The sequence below is a fragment of the Rattus rattus genome, chromosome 10 (genome assembly GCF_011064425.1).
Source record: "Rattus rattus isolate New Zealand chromosome 10, Rrattus_CSIRO_v1, whole genome shotgun sequence".
Taxonomy (NCBI): Eukaryota; Metazoa; Chordata; class Mammalia; order Rodentia; family Muridae; genus Rattus; species Rattus rattus.
In genome coordinates, this window is record NC_046163.1 from 52,494,172 (window position 1) to 52,508,864 (window position 14,693).

The 14,693-nt window shown below is 41.0% G+C and overlaps 1 protein-coding gene and 1 non-coding gene across 2 annotated transcripts; both read right to left on the bottom strand.

Annotated features, from left to right (window-relative positions):
- Positions 1–285: 285 nt before the first annotated feature.
- Positions 286–14,365, bottom strand: LOC116911474 (mucin-5AC-like). The gene is made up of 7 exons (XM_032915457.1): positions 14,090–14,365; positions 13,042–13,148; positions 9,137–9,574; positions 7,520–8,716; positions 4,527–4,943; positions 2,265–2,453; positions 286–363 (listed from the first exon to the last, which is right to left on the bottom strand). The coding sequence occupies exons 1-7, from the start codon at positions 14,352–14,354 to the stop codon at positions 286–288; spliced, it is 2,691 nt and encodes an 896-aa protein (XP_032771348.1). The 5' UTR covers positions 14,355–14,365.
- Trnal-cag lies at positions 11,322–11,404 on the bottom strand. Its single transcript has one exon. It is a non-coding gene; the product is annotated as a tRNA-Leu (tRNA).
- Positions 14,366–14,693: the final 328 nt, after the last annotated feature.

Here is a 14,693-nt window from a genome sequence, read left to right on the forward strand (position 1 = left end):
CAACAATTATTTTATAATGACTTATAAATGCATAAAGGAGACACCTGAGGAAGCACCCATTTACATAAAATATTTATTAGTCTTTCTTTCATATTTTGAGACATACAGATGGAAATATGTAATATAGAGAATCTAAATTGCATAAGGAACGAATTAAAAGGATAGTAGTCCCTAGGATTAAGAGCTGGAGTTGATATGCATTTTATTTCACTATATGCCTTATACACATTTTTCTTCTGCACTTGAAGCTTATTGGCAATCTTTCCATTCTTGTTGAGGAAGCCGTCAATAGGGGCTTTGAGCTGTTTCAATAATTGCATAAGGATCGAGAGGTCTACTGATTCTCTTCCTATTCTGGATGACCTTGAAGAAGAAAAGGATGCAGTCAGGTCTGTTGAGCCATAGCTTGCCACACTCTTCTTCACTCATATCGTCTCTATGAATCACCTCCCTTTCTTATCCTCAACTGACCCCTTTACAGAATCTCTGTCTTTGGAATTAACTTCACTCCCGCTTCTTTAGAGCATAAAATGTCCTACTTACACATACTAGGCCTGGGCACAGGTAGAAGAGCAGGAGATATTATGGAGCAATAGTAGGGAGGAAGAAACTCCCAAAGGCAGGAGTCGAGTAGAAGATATCGCACAGATGGTTTAAAAAAACAGTACAGAAGGCACGCCTGATGCAGCTGCTGGGGGTTGGGGGTGGGGATTCAGAATGTTTGATTTATGGCCCTGGGAATAACAGAGATCTGGAAACATTTCTGTGACTGAATAGGTCAGCTCCTATATTTCATTTGTGCATTAATATTAGACTTTGGTAGTGTATAGTGAATCTCAGTGTGTGACAAGAACATGGGCCTTGGTACATTGGGCTCTGATTTCTTAAAACATCCTGTGAATCATACGACGTATGTTGTGAGTTCTGTTCATGGTCGCCTGTGATGAACATTGTTTCCTAGAAACCCCTGAGCTTCAGGGTCTTCAGTCAATTTAAAAATATCAGAAAAAAAAAATATCAGAGCCAGAGTTTTAAACACTTCAGACCCAAATTCTTATAAAGTAATTTCTCTGTTTTGATACATCCATCAATTTTATTATTTAACTTAGGAAATAATAGTTTAAGAGTCTTTATGAGTATCTTCTTTTTACCATGATTTACTCCATTGACTGGATAAGCCAGAGACCACGGCAAAACCAAATACTATTGTTCTGTTAAGGAATGTAGCAACAGAATGACTCCTAATGACATTCTGCTATACCTGCAGATCGGTGTTTGACTTAGTCAACACTAGAAAAACTCCCTTCTCCAGTAGGTGGAAACTAACACTGAGACCCAAACATAGGTAATACACAGATATAGAGGCCTTGGAACATGGGGTTCTAAATTGGCTATCTTCATCAAACCCCTTCCCTGAGAGTTCAGGGAGCTATGTGGACAAGGATGCAGAAAACATCTAAGACCAGAAGAATGGAAGTCACCAAGGAAACAAAATGTTCTAAACAAAGCAGGAACGACACACATAGGAACTCACAGTAGAGAGTGAGGAGCAATGAGCAGGGCATGCACAAATCCAACACTGTGAGGGGGAATCGTCTATAAGCATCCACCCCTAAGCAGGAAGCTATTTCAAGCAGACAACTGCTTGCAAAGGAAAACAATAGTTTTCTCCAATGGCATCTCACTGGACATACAAAACATACTTAAATGTAGATGACAGAATCAAAATGAACTCAATGGCCATTTTGGATATTTTTGTTGCTGTTATTATTACATAATGTTTAGGAATTTTTTTTTAATCTATCATACTGATTTTTTGCTTGTACATTATGGTTTTTTTCTCTTTTGTTTCTAAGGCGCGCGCACACACACACACACACACACACACACACACACGCACGCACGCGCGCATGCATGCGTGCGTGAGTGCTTTTTTGTTTTATTCTGGTTATTTTGTTTTGCTTGTTTGTTTCCTAAAGATAGATGAAGGAGGGGTAGAGTTGGATAGATGGGTAGGTGGGAGTATCTGAGAGGAGATACGGGAGGAGAAACTGTGATAAGAATATATTCTATGGAAAAATTATTTTTTAAAACAACCAAAATAGAAAGAAACAAAGAAAAATAGCCTCATTTTTAAAACTATGGAAAGAAAATGTTCACATATATTAACATTTAAGCATAATCTCCTTTCTGTTACAGCCAGGTCTTACCAGCGTATTAAAAGGGATTGTTAGGAAGATACCGTGACACCATAGAGCACGCACCTGCATATAACTGTGCCTCACAGATCTCAACTGCCAATTGTCAAAACTTGAGCTCAGCTCAAAGCAGAAGAGTCTAAGTTTATCCCCAGGCTCACAGTATAGATTGGCCAATTGTCCGTATACCACCACTTCCATTCTCCCTGTTCGATCTTCTATTCTGTAGTAAGTGAATTCACTCTTCACTGTTTTCTGAAAACAAAACAAAACAAAACAAAACATTCATCTTCTGAAAAATGTGTCATGGGTCAAGATGTCTATGAGATATAAATAGCATTACTTGTCTCTGATGTGGCAAATGCATTCCTAGGTGTAGAATTATGGGAACAAGACAGCTTCAGGCATTTCGGTTCATAAGTCCTATCTTAGGAAATGTCTCTCAAGATTTTCTTATGGAAGGTCTTCATTTGGTGGATTAGTCTAGAAAACCTTTCCTGCTACCATATGGGTAGAGATGAGAGTTCTTAAGGAGCCCAAGTAGAAGAAAATCCGAATAAAACTAATTGCCATTGTGGGTGTCTTAGGTAATGCCACTAGAAATAAGAAGGTGACTTGTGACTCATTGTAAGTCTGGGATTAGTCAAGTCTCATTAAATGGACCGTGTTTTCTCTATGCTTACGTGTATTTACTGTATTCCAAGTGCTTCAAACATTAAGTCTGCACCAGCCAATTCTGCTTTCCTCCCCTTTATTTGGTTTCTTTTGTTAAGGTGTACTTGCATAGTCACTGAAACATACTATACAGAAACACCAGACTCCACTGGTGAATATGTATAACAGAATATAAGACCACACTTTAAACAATGGTTGGGTCTTCTAAGCATGATGCTTACAGGGGAACTGCAACTAAAAGATACACCTCTTAGTCTATAGACTAAGTCCATAGTCTAAGAATCCTTCACTCCACTCTAAATGTTTTTATCCTCTGTCTTAATGTGAGATGTAAAGAAAACCCGTATGTATTTCTCCAGTCTGTTATATTTGCTTCTCTTAAGATTTCAAGTAAAGTTTGCTTGCTCAGCAATCACTTGATAAATCTAAACCCAATCAGAATGGCTAAGACCATGAAAACATTGGACAGCAAATGCTGATGTGACTGTGAGGAAGGGGACATTGTTGGTGACATTGCAAATTGGTACAGTCACTCTAGAAATCAGTGTGGAGAATGCCCTAAAATATAAAAAGCATCTTCCATATGACCATTGTTTAGCATATGCCCCAAGAATTGACCCTCTATTCCATAAGCACCTGTTCAGCCATATTCCTTGCTGATTTATTTACAATAGCTAGGAGACCATGACAATCTAAATGTCCTTCAACTAATGAATGTTAGTAAATAATAAAAATATGATGCACTTATAAAATAGAATACTATTTAGCTGTAAGGGAAAATGAAGTTTGCAGGTAAATGCACGGAACTAGCAAATATGCAAATTAATGTAACCTGGATCCAGAAAGACAAATGTGTAGAGTGTTTCCACAAGCATTAGAGCTAGCAGAGTGTCAGTCCATAGGAGGCAGAAAGGGAATCCATTCAGCCCTACGCAGAAGCTGGTGTTCTTTCAAACTTCTAGTGTCTGACACCAGGCAGTTTGTTTTAGGCATATCTAATCACAGTACAATTTTGGGAAAAAAGTTTTCTGATAATAATTAACTCAATCCTATGTGTAAGAGAAAGCTTAAGACATGTTTACATGGAAACTCTTTATAAGGGAGAGATAACCTCCTCCATGAAGATGAGTTAGTTCTATTGGCTGAAAAACACAAAAGTCTGGGGGAGCCACAGATAGCTCAGAGGTCACCAAGCTCTTAACTATGCTCCATTTGTAAAGTACATGTGACATCTCCCATAAGAATGGTTTCTATTGACTGAGAAACAATGTGCTAGATAAAAGTCCACGGAGAAAGAATCTGTGCAAAGACTTCTCCCAGTATTGATAATTACCTTGCTACTGATATAGGTAGGGAAGAATTTCATTGTATATTGACACAAAGTACTTTAAATGGATCATCACAGTGAAATGCCAGATTTTGCTAGGTTTTATGTAGAGTGTCTTTCTAAAACATTTTCATGATGATACCTTGAAAAGAATGAGAAGCAACCATCCCACACCTTAAAATGGGGAACTCCACTTTCTGCTCCCTGATCAAGGAGACCTTGTTTTCCTGTGTGCAGAAAACTGACCATATTCCGGCTGCTAGGCCTCCTGCCTATGCAACCTTAAATTTGCAAATGAAATTTTACAAAATAATTTAACAGCTTACCTCATATACTTTAAATATTCCATTCACAAATGTTCCTTCTCTTTGTGTACAAAGAGTATCAATTTTAGGTGTTGAGTTGGCTCTTTGTCTCAGGGAAGATGGGATATTCATCACATTGTTGCCATTCACTTCTGCTACACAGTCGGTTTTGTGTATCTCTAGAAACCCATTGTAGCCGAAATAATCTGAGATGACAATGACTTTATTAGGGATGAACATTTTCTCGAGGGCTATGTCAAACACCTTCACTCTGAAGAATTCAGTCTCTGTAGCCACAGTGGCATGGAACATCCTTTTGTTTCCTCTCATGTCATATGTGAATGGCTTTGTTGCTTTTAACACCATCACTTGTTTGGAATCTTGCCGTTGACCGTCTTCTTCAGAAGGTTGTGTAGGTACATTCTTCAGTCTTGGTTTCTGTATAGAATGCACACAGAAAAACCAGGCACAGTTAATACAAACTCTAAGGAATAGCACTATTAGGCAGAGTGGAGAGATCTAAGCAGTGTTTAATATACTGATGTAAGTGATGGGAAATGAATAGAGATCTGGGTAAGAACGCCAGCATGTCATAATTACTCACAGTAGGTAAATAGGTTGCATTAATACTTTGATGGCATTTGACCATACACTCGAGACCTTGTGAATGCTAGACAAATTGTCTCCCTGTCAGCTTCACCACAAGTGTAATGAGCATAATAGCACATTTTTAAAACTTAGATTACAATTAGTTTCACACACACAAACACACAAAGTCAACATTGATTGTCTTGTAAAACACTTAGAGAGGCAGCCACTGGAAGCAACCCCAGGGCTCTGCTGATTTGAATAATTCAGATTAGAAGTTCTTCCACTTGCTTAAGATCATCCCTGGAGAAGAATCCTGGATTTGCAATAGAAAGGGTTATTTGACTACCTGTCTCCACAGTATTCCACAGACTTCACAGCACCTTCCCTCCGTACCTCCCACCCTCCCTCCCTCCCTCCCTCCCTCCCATCCTCCCAATCTTTCTCTCTTCCTTCCTTCCTCCCACCTTCCCTCCCTCCCTCCCTCTTTCTTTCTTTCTTTCTTTCTTTCTTTCTTTCTTTCTTTCTTTCTTTCTTTCTTTCTTTCTTTCTTCCTTCCTTCCTTCCTTCCTTCCTTCCTTCCTTTCCTTCCTTCCTCCCTCTCCCTCCCTCTTTCTTTCTTTCTTTCTTTCTCTCTTCCTTCCTTCCTTCCTTCCTTCCTTTCCTTCCTTCCTCCCTCCCTCCCTCCTTCCCTCCCTCCCAATCTTTCTCTCTTCCTTCCTCCCTCCCACCTTTCTTCCCTCCCTCCCTCCCTCTTTCTTTCTTTCCTTCTTTCTTTCTTTCTTTCTTTCTTTCTTTCTTTCTTTCCTTCTTTCTTTCTTTCTTTCCTCAGCTCTTTCCTTTTCGCTTTGAGACAAAGTCTCAATGTGTGTTCTTGGTTGACTCTGAACTTGCTCTATAGATCAGGCTGTCTGGCCTTGAGCTCACAGAGGTCCACCAGCCGCATTTGGAATTATAGGTGTGTGCCACCACATCAAGCTACTCCGTGTCCTTTCTGAATCCAGGAGCACACGTGGACATGGAGAAGAATGGTGGCAACAACAGGAAACCTAGAGGCCAATATAGAGAGGTAGCTATAAGCCAACAGCATTTCCTGTGACCTGATTTGGAACCATGTGAATGTCAGAGCTTAACTGTGACTTTTTGTCAATGTGGTCCAAGGTTTTCTAACCTTAGCAAGTATATTCCTAGTGCGACTTAAGCAGTACCTCAGAACAGTGCTAAGAACACCCGCCAAAAAGTGCATAGGACCTCAGGAGCAGATGTTCTATACTTCTTTAGAAAGGAACGAGGTTCTTGGTGTTTGCAGGAATACAGAATACTGGAAAGAGCCTAAAGCCAAACCACACAGGATTATTTTTTACAATGTATGAACTATTGCAATGCTTCAGATAATAAAATCTATATTGGTTAATTAACTTGGATATTTAAATCTATATTGGTTGATTGAATGGAAGTTCAAGACTTGTTAACTATTTTTAAAAATATTTTGTGACTTTGTGTGCTGGGGGAGAGTGCTTGTGTGTGTGTGTGTGTGTGTGTGTGTCCGTCTGTCTGTCTGTCTGTCTGTCTGTGATCACAGGACAACATTAAATGTTAGCTCTCATCTTCTACTTTGTCTGAGATAGGGTCTGTAGTTCCCCACTGCGCATGCCTAACATGGTGGCCTGTGAGCTTCTGCAGATTCTCTGTCACTACCCCAAGTCTCTGCTTTGGAGAACAGTGGGGTTAATCACATGGATGTTCCTGTGTCCAGATTTTGCATGGGTTCAGGTGACCTCAGTTCAGGTTGTCAGACTTCTGGGGCTAGCGCTTTCACCCATTAGCCATCTTCCAGGCCCACTTAAATAAAATTTAAAAACATACACTACAGAAAGTTATGTGAATTGTGACACAAATCTGGTAAGTAAAGGATATTCTGCAAATATGTAACAAAAGACAAAATTGGATAGGAAATGTGACATTTTTATAAAGCGATTCTAGATCATTTAAAACTTATTTTTGTGTATTACATACCTTCCTAAGTTTTCTAAAATGATATTGGTATAATTAAAAAATAAAATGGAAATCATTGAGAATACGTTTTATATTTTTACATCACGTTTTCCACGTTTTGCCTATGGTAAAAACAGATGAAAGCCAAAATAACAAAAACAGTAAAACTAAATGCATGTTTAATTGTGTCTCTTAAAGAACAAGGGTGCTCAGGTGTTCAATAGCGAAGCAGAGCTTAAGAGAAGTATGAAATGAATTTAGGGAAGGACCTCAAATCATATGTTTAAAGTAGACAACTGACTTATTTCAACAAGATGTATGGTGATGCATCATAGACAGTTAAAGGGAACATCTTCCAAGATTATGTTAAGTATTGTCATCATTTTATCATGAGATATAATTAATAACTTATTAATTCATTAAGTCATTACCTTGAGTGGTGTTGCTGGAGACACCAAGGTAGCACTGTGCACTGTTGCAGAAGACACCTGAGGGGTATTGTGACTGCTGGGCACTGTTGCTGGGGTCACCTGCAGATTATTACAACCACTGGTCATTGCTGCTGGGGTCATTCCTAAGGTCTGGACCCGGCTGGGCACTGTTGCTGGGGTCACCTGACGTTTATTGAAACTGCTGGATACTGTTGCTGCAGGCACCCGAGGACTATTGTGACCACTGGTCATTGTTGCTGGGGTCATTTGAAAGGCCTGGACACTGGTGGTCACTATTGCTTGAGGCATCATCCATGGGGCCTCCACACTGCTGGGCACTGTGGCTGGAGTCATCTGAGATTTATTGAAACCACTGGATACTGTTGCTGCAGGCTCCTGAGGACCATTACAACCACTGGTCATTGTTGCCGGGGTCATTTGAGAGGTCTGGACACTGCTGGGCACTGTGGCTCGGGTCACCTGAGGTCTATTGAAACTGCTGGATACTGTTGCTGCAGGCACCCGAGGACTGTTGTGACCACTCGTCATTGTTGCTGGGGTCATTTGAGAGGTCCGGACACTGCTGGGCACTGTGGCTCGGGTCACCTGACGTTTATTGAAACTGCTGGATACTGTTGCTGCAGGCACCCGAGGACTGTTGTGACCACTGGTCATTGTTGCTGGGGTCATTTGAGAGGTCTGGACACTGGTGGTCACTATTGCTTGAGGCATCATCCATGGGGCCTCCACACTGCTGGGCACTGTGGCTGGAGTCATGTGAGATTTATTGAAACCACTGGATACTGTTGCTGCAGGCTCCTGAGGACCATTACAACCACTGGTCATTGTTGCCGGGGTCATTTGAGAGGTCCGGACACTGCTGGGCACTGTGGCTCGGGTCACCTGAGGTCTATTGAAACTGCTGGATACTGTTGCTGCAGGCACCCGAGGACTGTTGTGACCACTGGTCATTGTTGCTGGGGTCATTTGAGAGGTCCGGACACTGCTGGGCACTGTGGCTCGGGTCACCTGACGTTTATTGAAACTGCTGGATACTGTTGCTGCAGGCACCCGAGGACTGTTGTGACCACTCGTCATTGTTGCTGGGGTCATTTGAGAGGTCTGGACACTGGTGGTCACTATTGCTTGAGGCATCCATGGGGCCTCCACACTGCTGGGCACTGTGGCTGGAGTCATCTGAGATTTATTGAAACCACTGGATACTGTTGCTGCAGGCTCCTGAGGACCATTACAACCACTGGTCATTGTTGCCGGGGTCATTTGAGAGGTCCGGACACTGCTGGGCACTGTGGCTCGGGTCACCTGACGTTTATTGAAACTGCTGGATACTGTTGCTGCAGGCACCCGAGGACTGTTGTGACCACTGGTCATTGTTGCTGGGGTCATTTGAGAGGTCTGGTCACTGCTGGGCACTATTGCTTGAGGCATCCATGGGGCCTCCACACTGCTGGGCACTGTGGCTGGAGTCATGTGAGATTTATTGAAACCACTGGATACTGTTGCTGCAGGCTCCTGAGGACCATTACAACCACTGGTCATTGTTGCCGGGGTCATTTGAGAGGTCTGGACACTGCTGGGCACTGTGGCTCGGGTCACCTGACGTTTATTGAAACTGCTGGATACTGTTGCTGCAGGCACCCGAGGACTATTGTGACCACTGGTCATTGTTGCTGGGGTTATTTGAAAGGCCAGGACACTGCTGGGCTCTGCTTTTGGAGACATCAGGGTAGCTTGGTGATTATAAGAAAGTGTTGAGGTTTTTTGACAGGTCTGGATATTCTGGATGCTCCTGGACATCGTTACTGGAGACACCTGGGAAACCTTGACATAGGTGGAACATGGAGCTGAAGAACCTTGAGATGTTGCCAATATGGTGGATGATATTTCTGAACGCTCCAATGGCGTCTGGAGGCAGCTGGAAGTTAGGGGTTCACTCTTAGCTGGGCATGTGTTGGTTGCTGAAAGTTCTGGAAGGTTAGACTCTTCCATCAAAAACTGGGCTTTTATAATGTCAGGGATAACATCTTTGCTTTCCTGAAAGGAAATAGATTTTAAAAATTCTTTGTATCCTAGTAAATAGTTTTGAAAAAATCAGGTCAAACACAACTTCGTCTTTTTCCCTTGCAAAAATTCTTCTACTCTGCCAGTGTCCCTGTTGCCCCTACACTGCCCCAGCTGGGCTACACAGGCATTTTTAGATCCCATGTAGGTACTTCCTAAAGCTAGCCCCTTCCCTTCCTAATCAAAATGTCTCTTAGAAATGTAGTCACTAAACTGCACTGGTCTGGCTCAGAATACTGATTCTACATATCTTTTTTTTTCTCTCTGCTGATTTGTTTTTATTTTTCCTAATTGAAATGTGGTCCATGTTATCAGGCCATCTACCCTGTAACAAAACACATCAGTAAACAAGACTGAGACAGTGTTTTGTTAGGAGAAACATCAGATTTTGTTCTTGTTAAAAAAAATTTGGGGGGTTGGGGATTTAGCTTAGTGGTAGAGCGCTTGCCTAGCAAGCGCAAGGCCCTGTGTTCGGTTCCCAGCTCCGAAAAAAAGAAAAGAAAAAAAGAAAAGAAAAAGCACCTAGAACTGACTTTTGGGGGCTGGAGAGATGACTCAGCGGTTAAGAGCACCCGACTGCTCTTCCAGAGGTCATGAGTTCAATTCCCAGCAACCACATGGTGGCTCACAACCATCTGTAAAGAGATCTGATGCCCTCTTCTGGTATATCTGAAGACAGCTACAGTGTACTTATATATAATAAATAAATAAATCTTAAATAAAAAATTAAAAAAAAAATTTTTCCTGAAAGGGCACTTTTTTGATATAAAGAGGAAAACTTGGAAAATAGAACACACACACACACACACACACACACACACACACACACACACACACACACACACACAAGATGCTGCTCCCTTCCTTACATATCTGAGCCCAAGATGCACATCAACTTTCTTTAGATAAACTCATGATACCAAACACACATATCTTATGAAACAGAGAAAAGGTAACCTGGTGTTGTTCAACTCAGAGCTAATGGATGGGAAACAAGCCGTTCAGCAAAACCGGATCCCATTTGTGGGATTTTTCTCCCCTCAGCTTCCTAATGAAACCACCTCAAATTGTCTGCTTTTTGGGACACAAGAATCCCTGTCACCATCCTTTCAGGTGATCTGATTATAACTGTGTAATAGGTTCCCTGAGATAATGGACCACAGAATTAAATATCCGGGAGACCGGACGGAGCTCGATTGATATCGTACCTGCCCTGAATGTGCTAGGCGGGGCTCATTTCTACATAAGGAGCATGTGTGCATAAGGCAATACATCTGCTTAGGGCCTTTAAATTCTACTTATATAAACTTATTTGAGGCATAAAACTTGCTTAAACAGCTTCAAATGTAAAAAGTAAGTAGGTGAAACCATGTAGAAACTCTGTCACGTTAATTACTACTGTTTTCTTTATGTGTTTTAGAAGAAAGAAAAGAAAGCCATACCAAAGGGAAAAAAAGACAGGGGTTTCTTTATTCTGATGATAATGTAGCGGGCAAAACGAACAACAGAAGAGGAGAAGGGGCTTTGCTTTCATAGGGCTGGTTGCAAAGGAGTACGCAGATTTGCTGCCAAGAGTCCCATGCAGTGCAAGATTCCCCAGTGTATTTGTAAAATATAGTCATTAAAAAGTCTTTGCTCAAACAAACAAACAAAAACAAAAAAAAACAAAGAAAAAAGAAAGAAAAGAAAACAGCTGATGTCATTTGAACAAAACACTAGTTGTCAGAAGTGGGATTCGAACCCACGCCTCCAAGGGAGACTGCAACCTGAACACAGCGCCTTAGACTGCTCAGCCATCCTGACACACTGAGCAAAACACTATTTATGGGCTTTTCTTCAGGCTTAGATAAGTTTTAATTATATTATTATCATTACTTATGAAGACAGATAATTAGATGTGCACATTGATTTTACATTCCAAGTAATGCAACTCTAATAATTAAAATGACAAAACATTGATCATATAGAGATTCCTGGTGCGATAGAATTCAATAAACGAAACATATGTAAACAGTTGTCAGGGTTTCACGATGTACACTAAAAGAATGGTTACACTGAATAAATCAGTTAGCGGGAGATTAGATGAGAAGCTCCTTCAAGATTTTTATCATTGCGAAAAAGTCTGGAGTATCTTAAATGAATGGACCATAGAGTTAACATTTCTGTCAATCATCTTGTATTTCACCCGGTAGGTAGAATGCTTGCCTAGGAAACCCAATTGTAACTCTTTTAAATATATGTAAAGGTAAAGTGTTTTAAATGATCAAATTATGTGATAAGCCCTGCTTAAATGAAACTACCATATATAGCCTGTCAAGATAATAAATTATTTCTTAATAACTAACGTATACCTTGTCGAGAGCAAAAGCTTCTCACTGAGGTCGTCATAGAAACATCTGATAATGTGATGACTGATTTAGTCAAATGATAGAATCATGGAGGCTTTACGGTATTTTTGGAGTTTATTTTCCCTTTTTATTTTTAAAGGAAAAAATGCATACATTTCCTACTGGTAATGACTGATCTTCTCTTTTGTGCATTAGAGGTTGAACTTGAGGTCTTATGTGTGCCAAGCTAGGCTCCACTACAGGGTTTTATCCTCAGTCCCTGTCATGCGTTTTAAAATTATAGGAAGAACAATGATTTTAATACCAAGATGATTGATTCTGTGTTACTGGGTTCTGAGTGTATCGATTCCTTGGGAACTTCACTTTCTGAACACATGGCCAGAGGAGAGCATAGGATCATCTTGTACAGGGACGGAAACACTTCATGTACGTCACTACTTTACGCACGTTCCATGGTGGGAGAACATGACATCTAGATTCAGAAAGTACAAGTTGAGTTTAATGCCTTTTAACAGGCTTTGGAAAGACATATCCTTAAACTGACTGCTACTACTTTTGCAAAGGTTGTTAAAAGGAATAATGAGGGGTTGGAGAGGTGACTTATGGGACAAGAATATTTGCTGCACATACATGAGGACCTAAGATCAGATCTCAGCACCCACACAAAAATCTGGGCTTTCCAGACATGATTCCAGCACTGTGAAAGGCACAGTTAGGACAGTCTCTGAGGCTTCCTACCTACCAACATAGCTGTAGGTTCGGGGTGAGACTCTATATCTCAAAGGAGTAAGGCAGAGAGTGATCAAGCAGAATATTTGACGTCCTCCTCTGACGTCAATGGCATCACGCATACACATGCATATAAGCAAGTAATGTTTTTATATATTTGTTACAGAAAATTATATTATGACAAAATACACATCAATTTTAAAACAAAATGAGTAACCAGAAATGATTAATGTGTTCAGCCTTCCTTTTGTCTTAGTTAGGTCCTTGGCACAGATGAGGGGCTTAGACTAAGTCCTCAGAGAAAGGTCCTGGGGAGAACAAGCTTAGTGGATGTTTTTTTCAGTGAGATCTTAGACTGCGTACCTCTGATGAAGACGTCGTCCTAGCTGGCTCTACTTCTGGAATTTCCATCTTGTTGGAGGTAAGTAGGGGAGTACTGGATTCAGAGTTTCTTTCGGCTTTGTTTCTAACTGATGAAGTAAAGAAAAGACAATAAATAAATGAAGTGGTCCTGTTGTAAGACAGATGAATTCCATTTCGTGCACTCTCTTCCTACTTGTGTCTCAGTATATTTCCTGCCCCTGCCACCAACAAGGCAGGCACAGGAACTGCCTCTGGGTTTCCTTGCTCTTGTCTTGGGGATTTCAATGCCTACCAGCCAAGCCCCACCCCAGCCCTTTTATCCTATAGTTGGATTTTAAGAGTATAAAATTTGCATGATAATTTGACAGATTATCTTCTATAGGTCACCCCAAATTAGAGAAACAGAAGAAGGTGTAACCAGTTCTGACCAGTGACAAAGGGGTAACAGTGAACGTCCATTGCTTCCATTTGGGGCTCCTTTTTATTTTCTTGAGACCTGTCTCAAGATGAACTCATGAACTTGAGACTAGTCCTTAAACTGGTGATCTCTCTGCCCAAGCCAGCTGAGTGCTAAGATCACAGATGTGAGGCAATGTACCCATATTCGCTTCCATTTATTGTGAATCCAGTAACAGGGAACTTCACATCTCTTAGATTCAGCTCTCTACTTAAATGTTGGCTCACACGTGTTGCGGGAAGACATATTAATGATAGTGTTTCTTAATTTGGAACTGTGAGGTATTTTAAATGTGGCATTCAATTTTTCCTTTGTAATTTTCTACCCATTCCATTATACTGGAAGCTACTGTTTCTCTAAGCAGCTTCTGTTTTTGTTATTTTCTTCCCTTCGCCTACCCCAGAGACATCTACCTCCAAACCCATTACAGCTCTTTGTAGGAAAGGAGTTCCCTACGTTTCCCCCATTTAAAGTGGTGCCATCCTATTGGACGTACACACTGGGGAAGAAGCATGCCAGCTATGATCCCTGCAAGGAGCTAAGGTTAGGGAGGAAAGAGAAAAGGTGGGCATCCAGACTGCTTCTCTTTACCTTTCTCCATCTCTTTTCTAAGCGTATCAGCATGATCTTCAAATTCTGGAATACCTTCCCACACTTCTATCAGTTTGCTCAATCCAGCGTCCTCTGGGAACTTTTCTTCCATTAAGTCAGCAATCTTAATTCTGTCATAATCATCTTGCATTTTCTGAGTCAGTTTTAGGTCATGGGTCAGTAAGGACTTAAGCGTTCTAAAGTTATAGTCATTGATACGTTCTAATCCGAACATTAGAACAATTTTCTTGTAATGATTCACCATCTCTCAAGTTATGGATAAGCCTACAAGAGAATAGCAGTAGACCGAATTACACACATAAAGAGACCATTTAAAATACAAGAGTATATCTAGGTGAGCGAACAACGCACGGCATGGTGTTGTTCATAGCAGTGCATGTGAAAAAAAGGAGCATTGATTACTAACTGCGCCACCGTGGGAAACGATATGTGCAGAACTGCTTGGTTAGTAAATATGTCTAAGAACTTCTTTCCTGTTGATGACGATGGCTGAGTGAGGTCAGTGGTTAAGGGAAAGGATAGAAATCACCTTTAGTTACAGGTGTAGAGTATGGGCTGTAAAGGTTTAAATCCCAGGTCCCTT

Bases quoted from the DNA above. Each gene is read 5' to 3' on its own strand.
- LOC116911474 (XM_032915457.1), bottom strand. From the start codon at position 14,354: ATGGTGAATCATTACAAGAAAATTGTTCTAATGTTCGGATTAGAACGT. The intron at 13,149-14,089 runs GTAAAGAGAAGC...TTACTTCATCAG, and splicing joins TAGAAAAGAGATGGAGAAAG to TTAGAAACAAAGCCGAAAGA. The intron at 4,944-7,519 runs GTAATGACTTAA...CATTCTATACAG, and splicing joins CTCCAGCAACACCACTCAAG to AAACCAAGACTGAAGAATGT.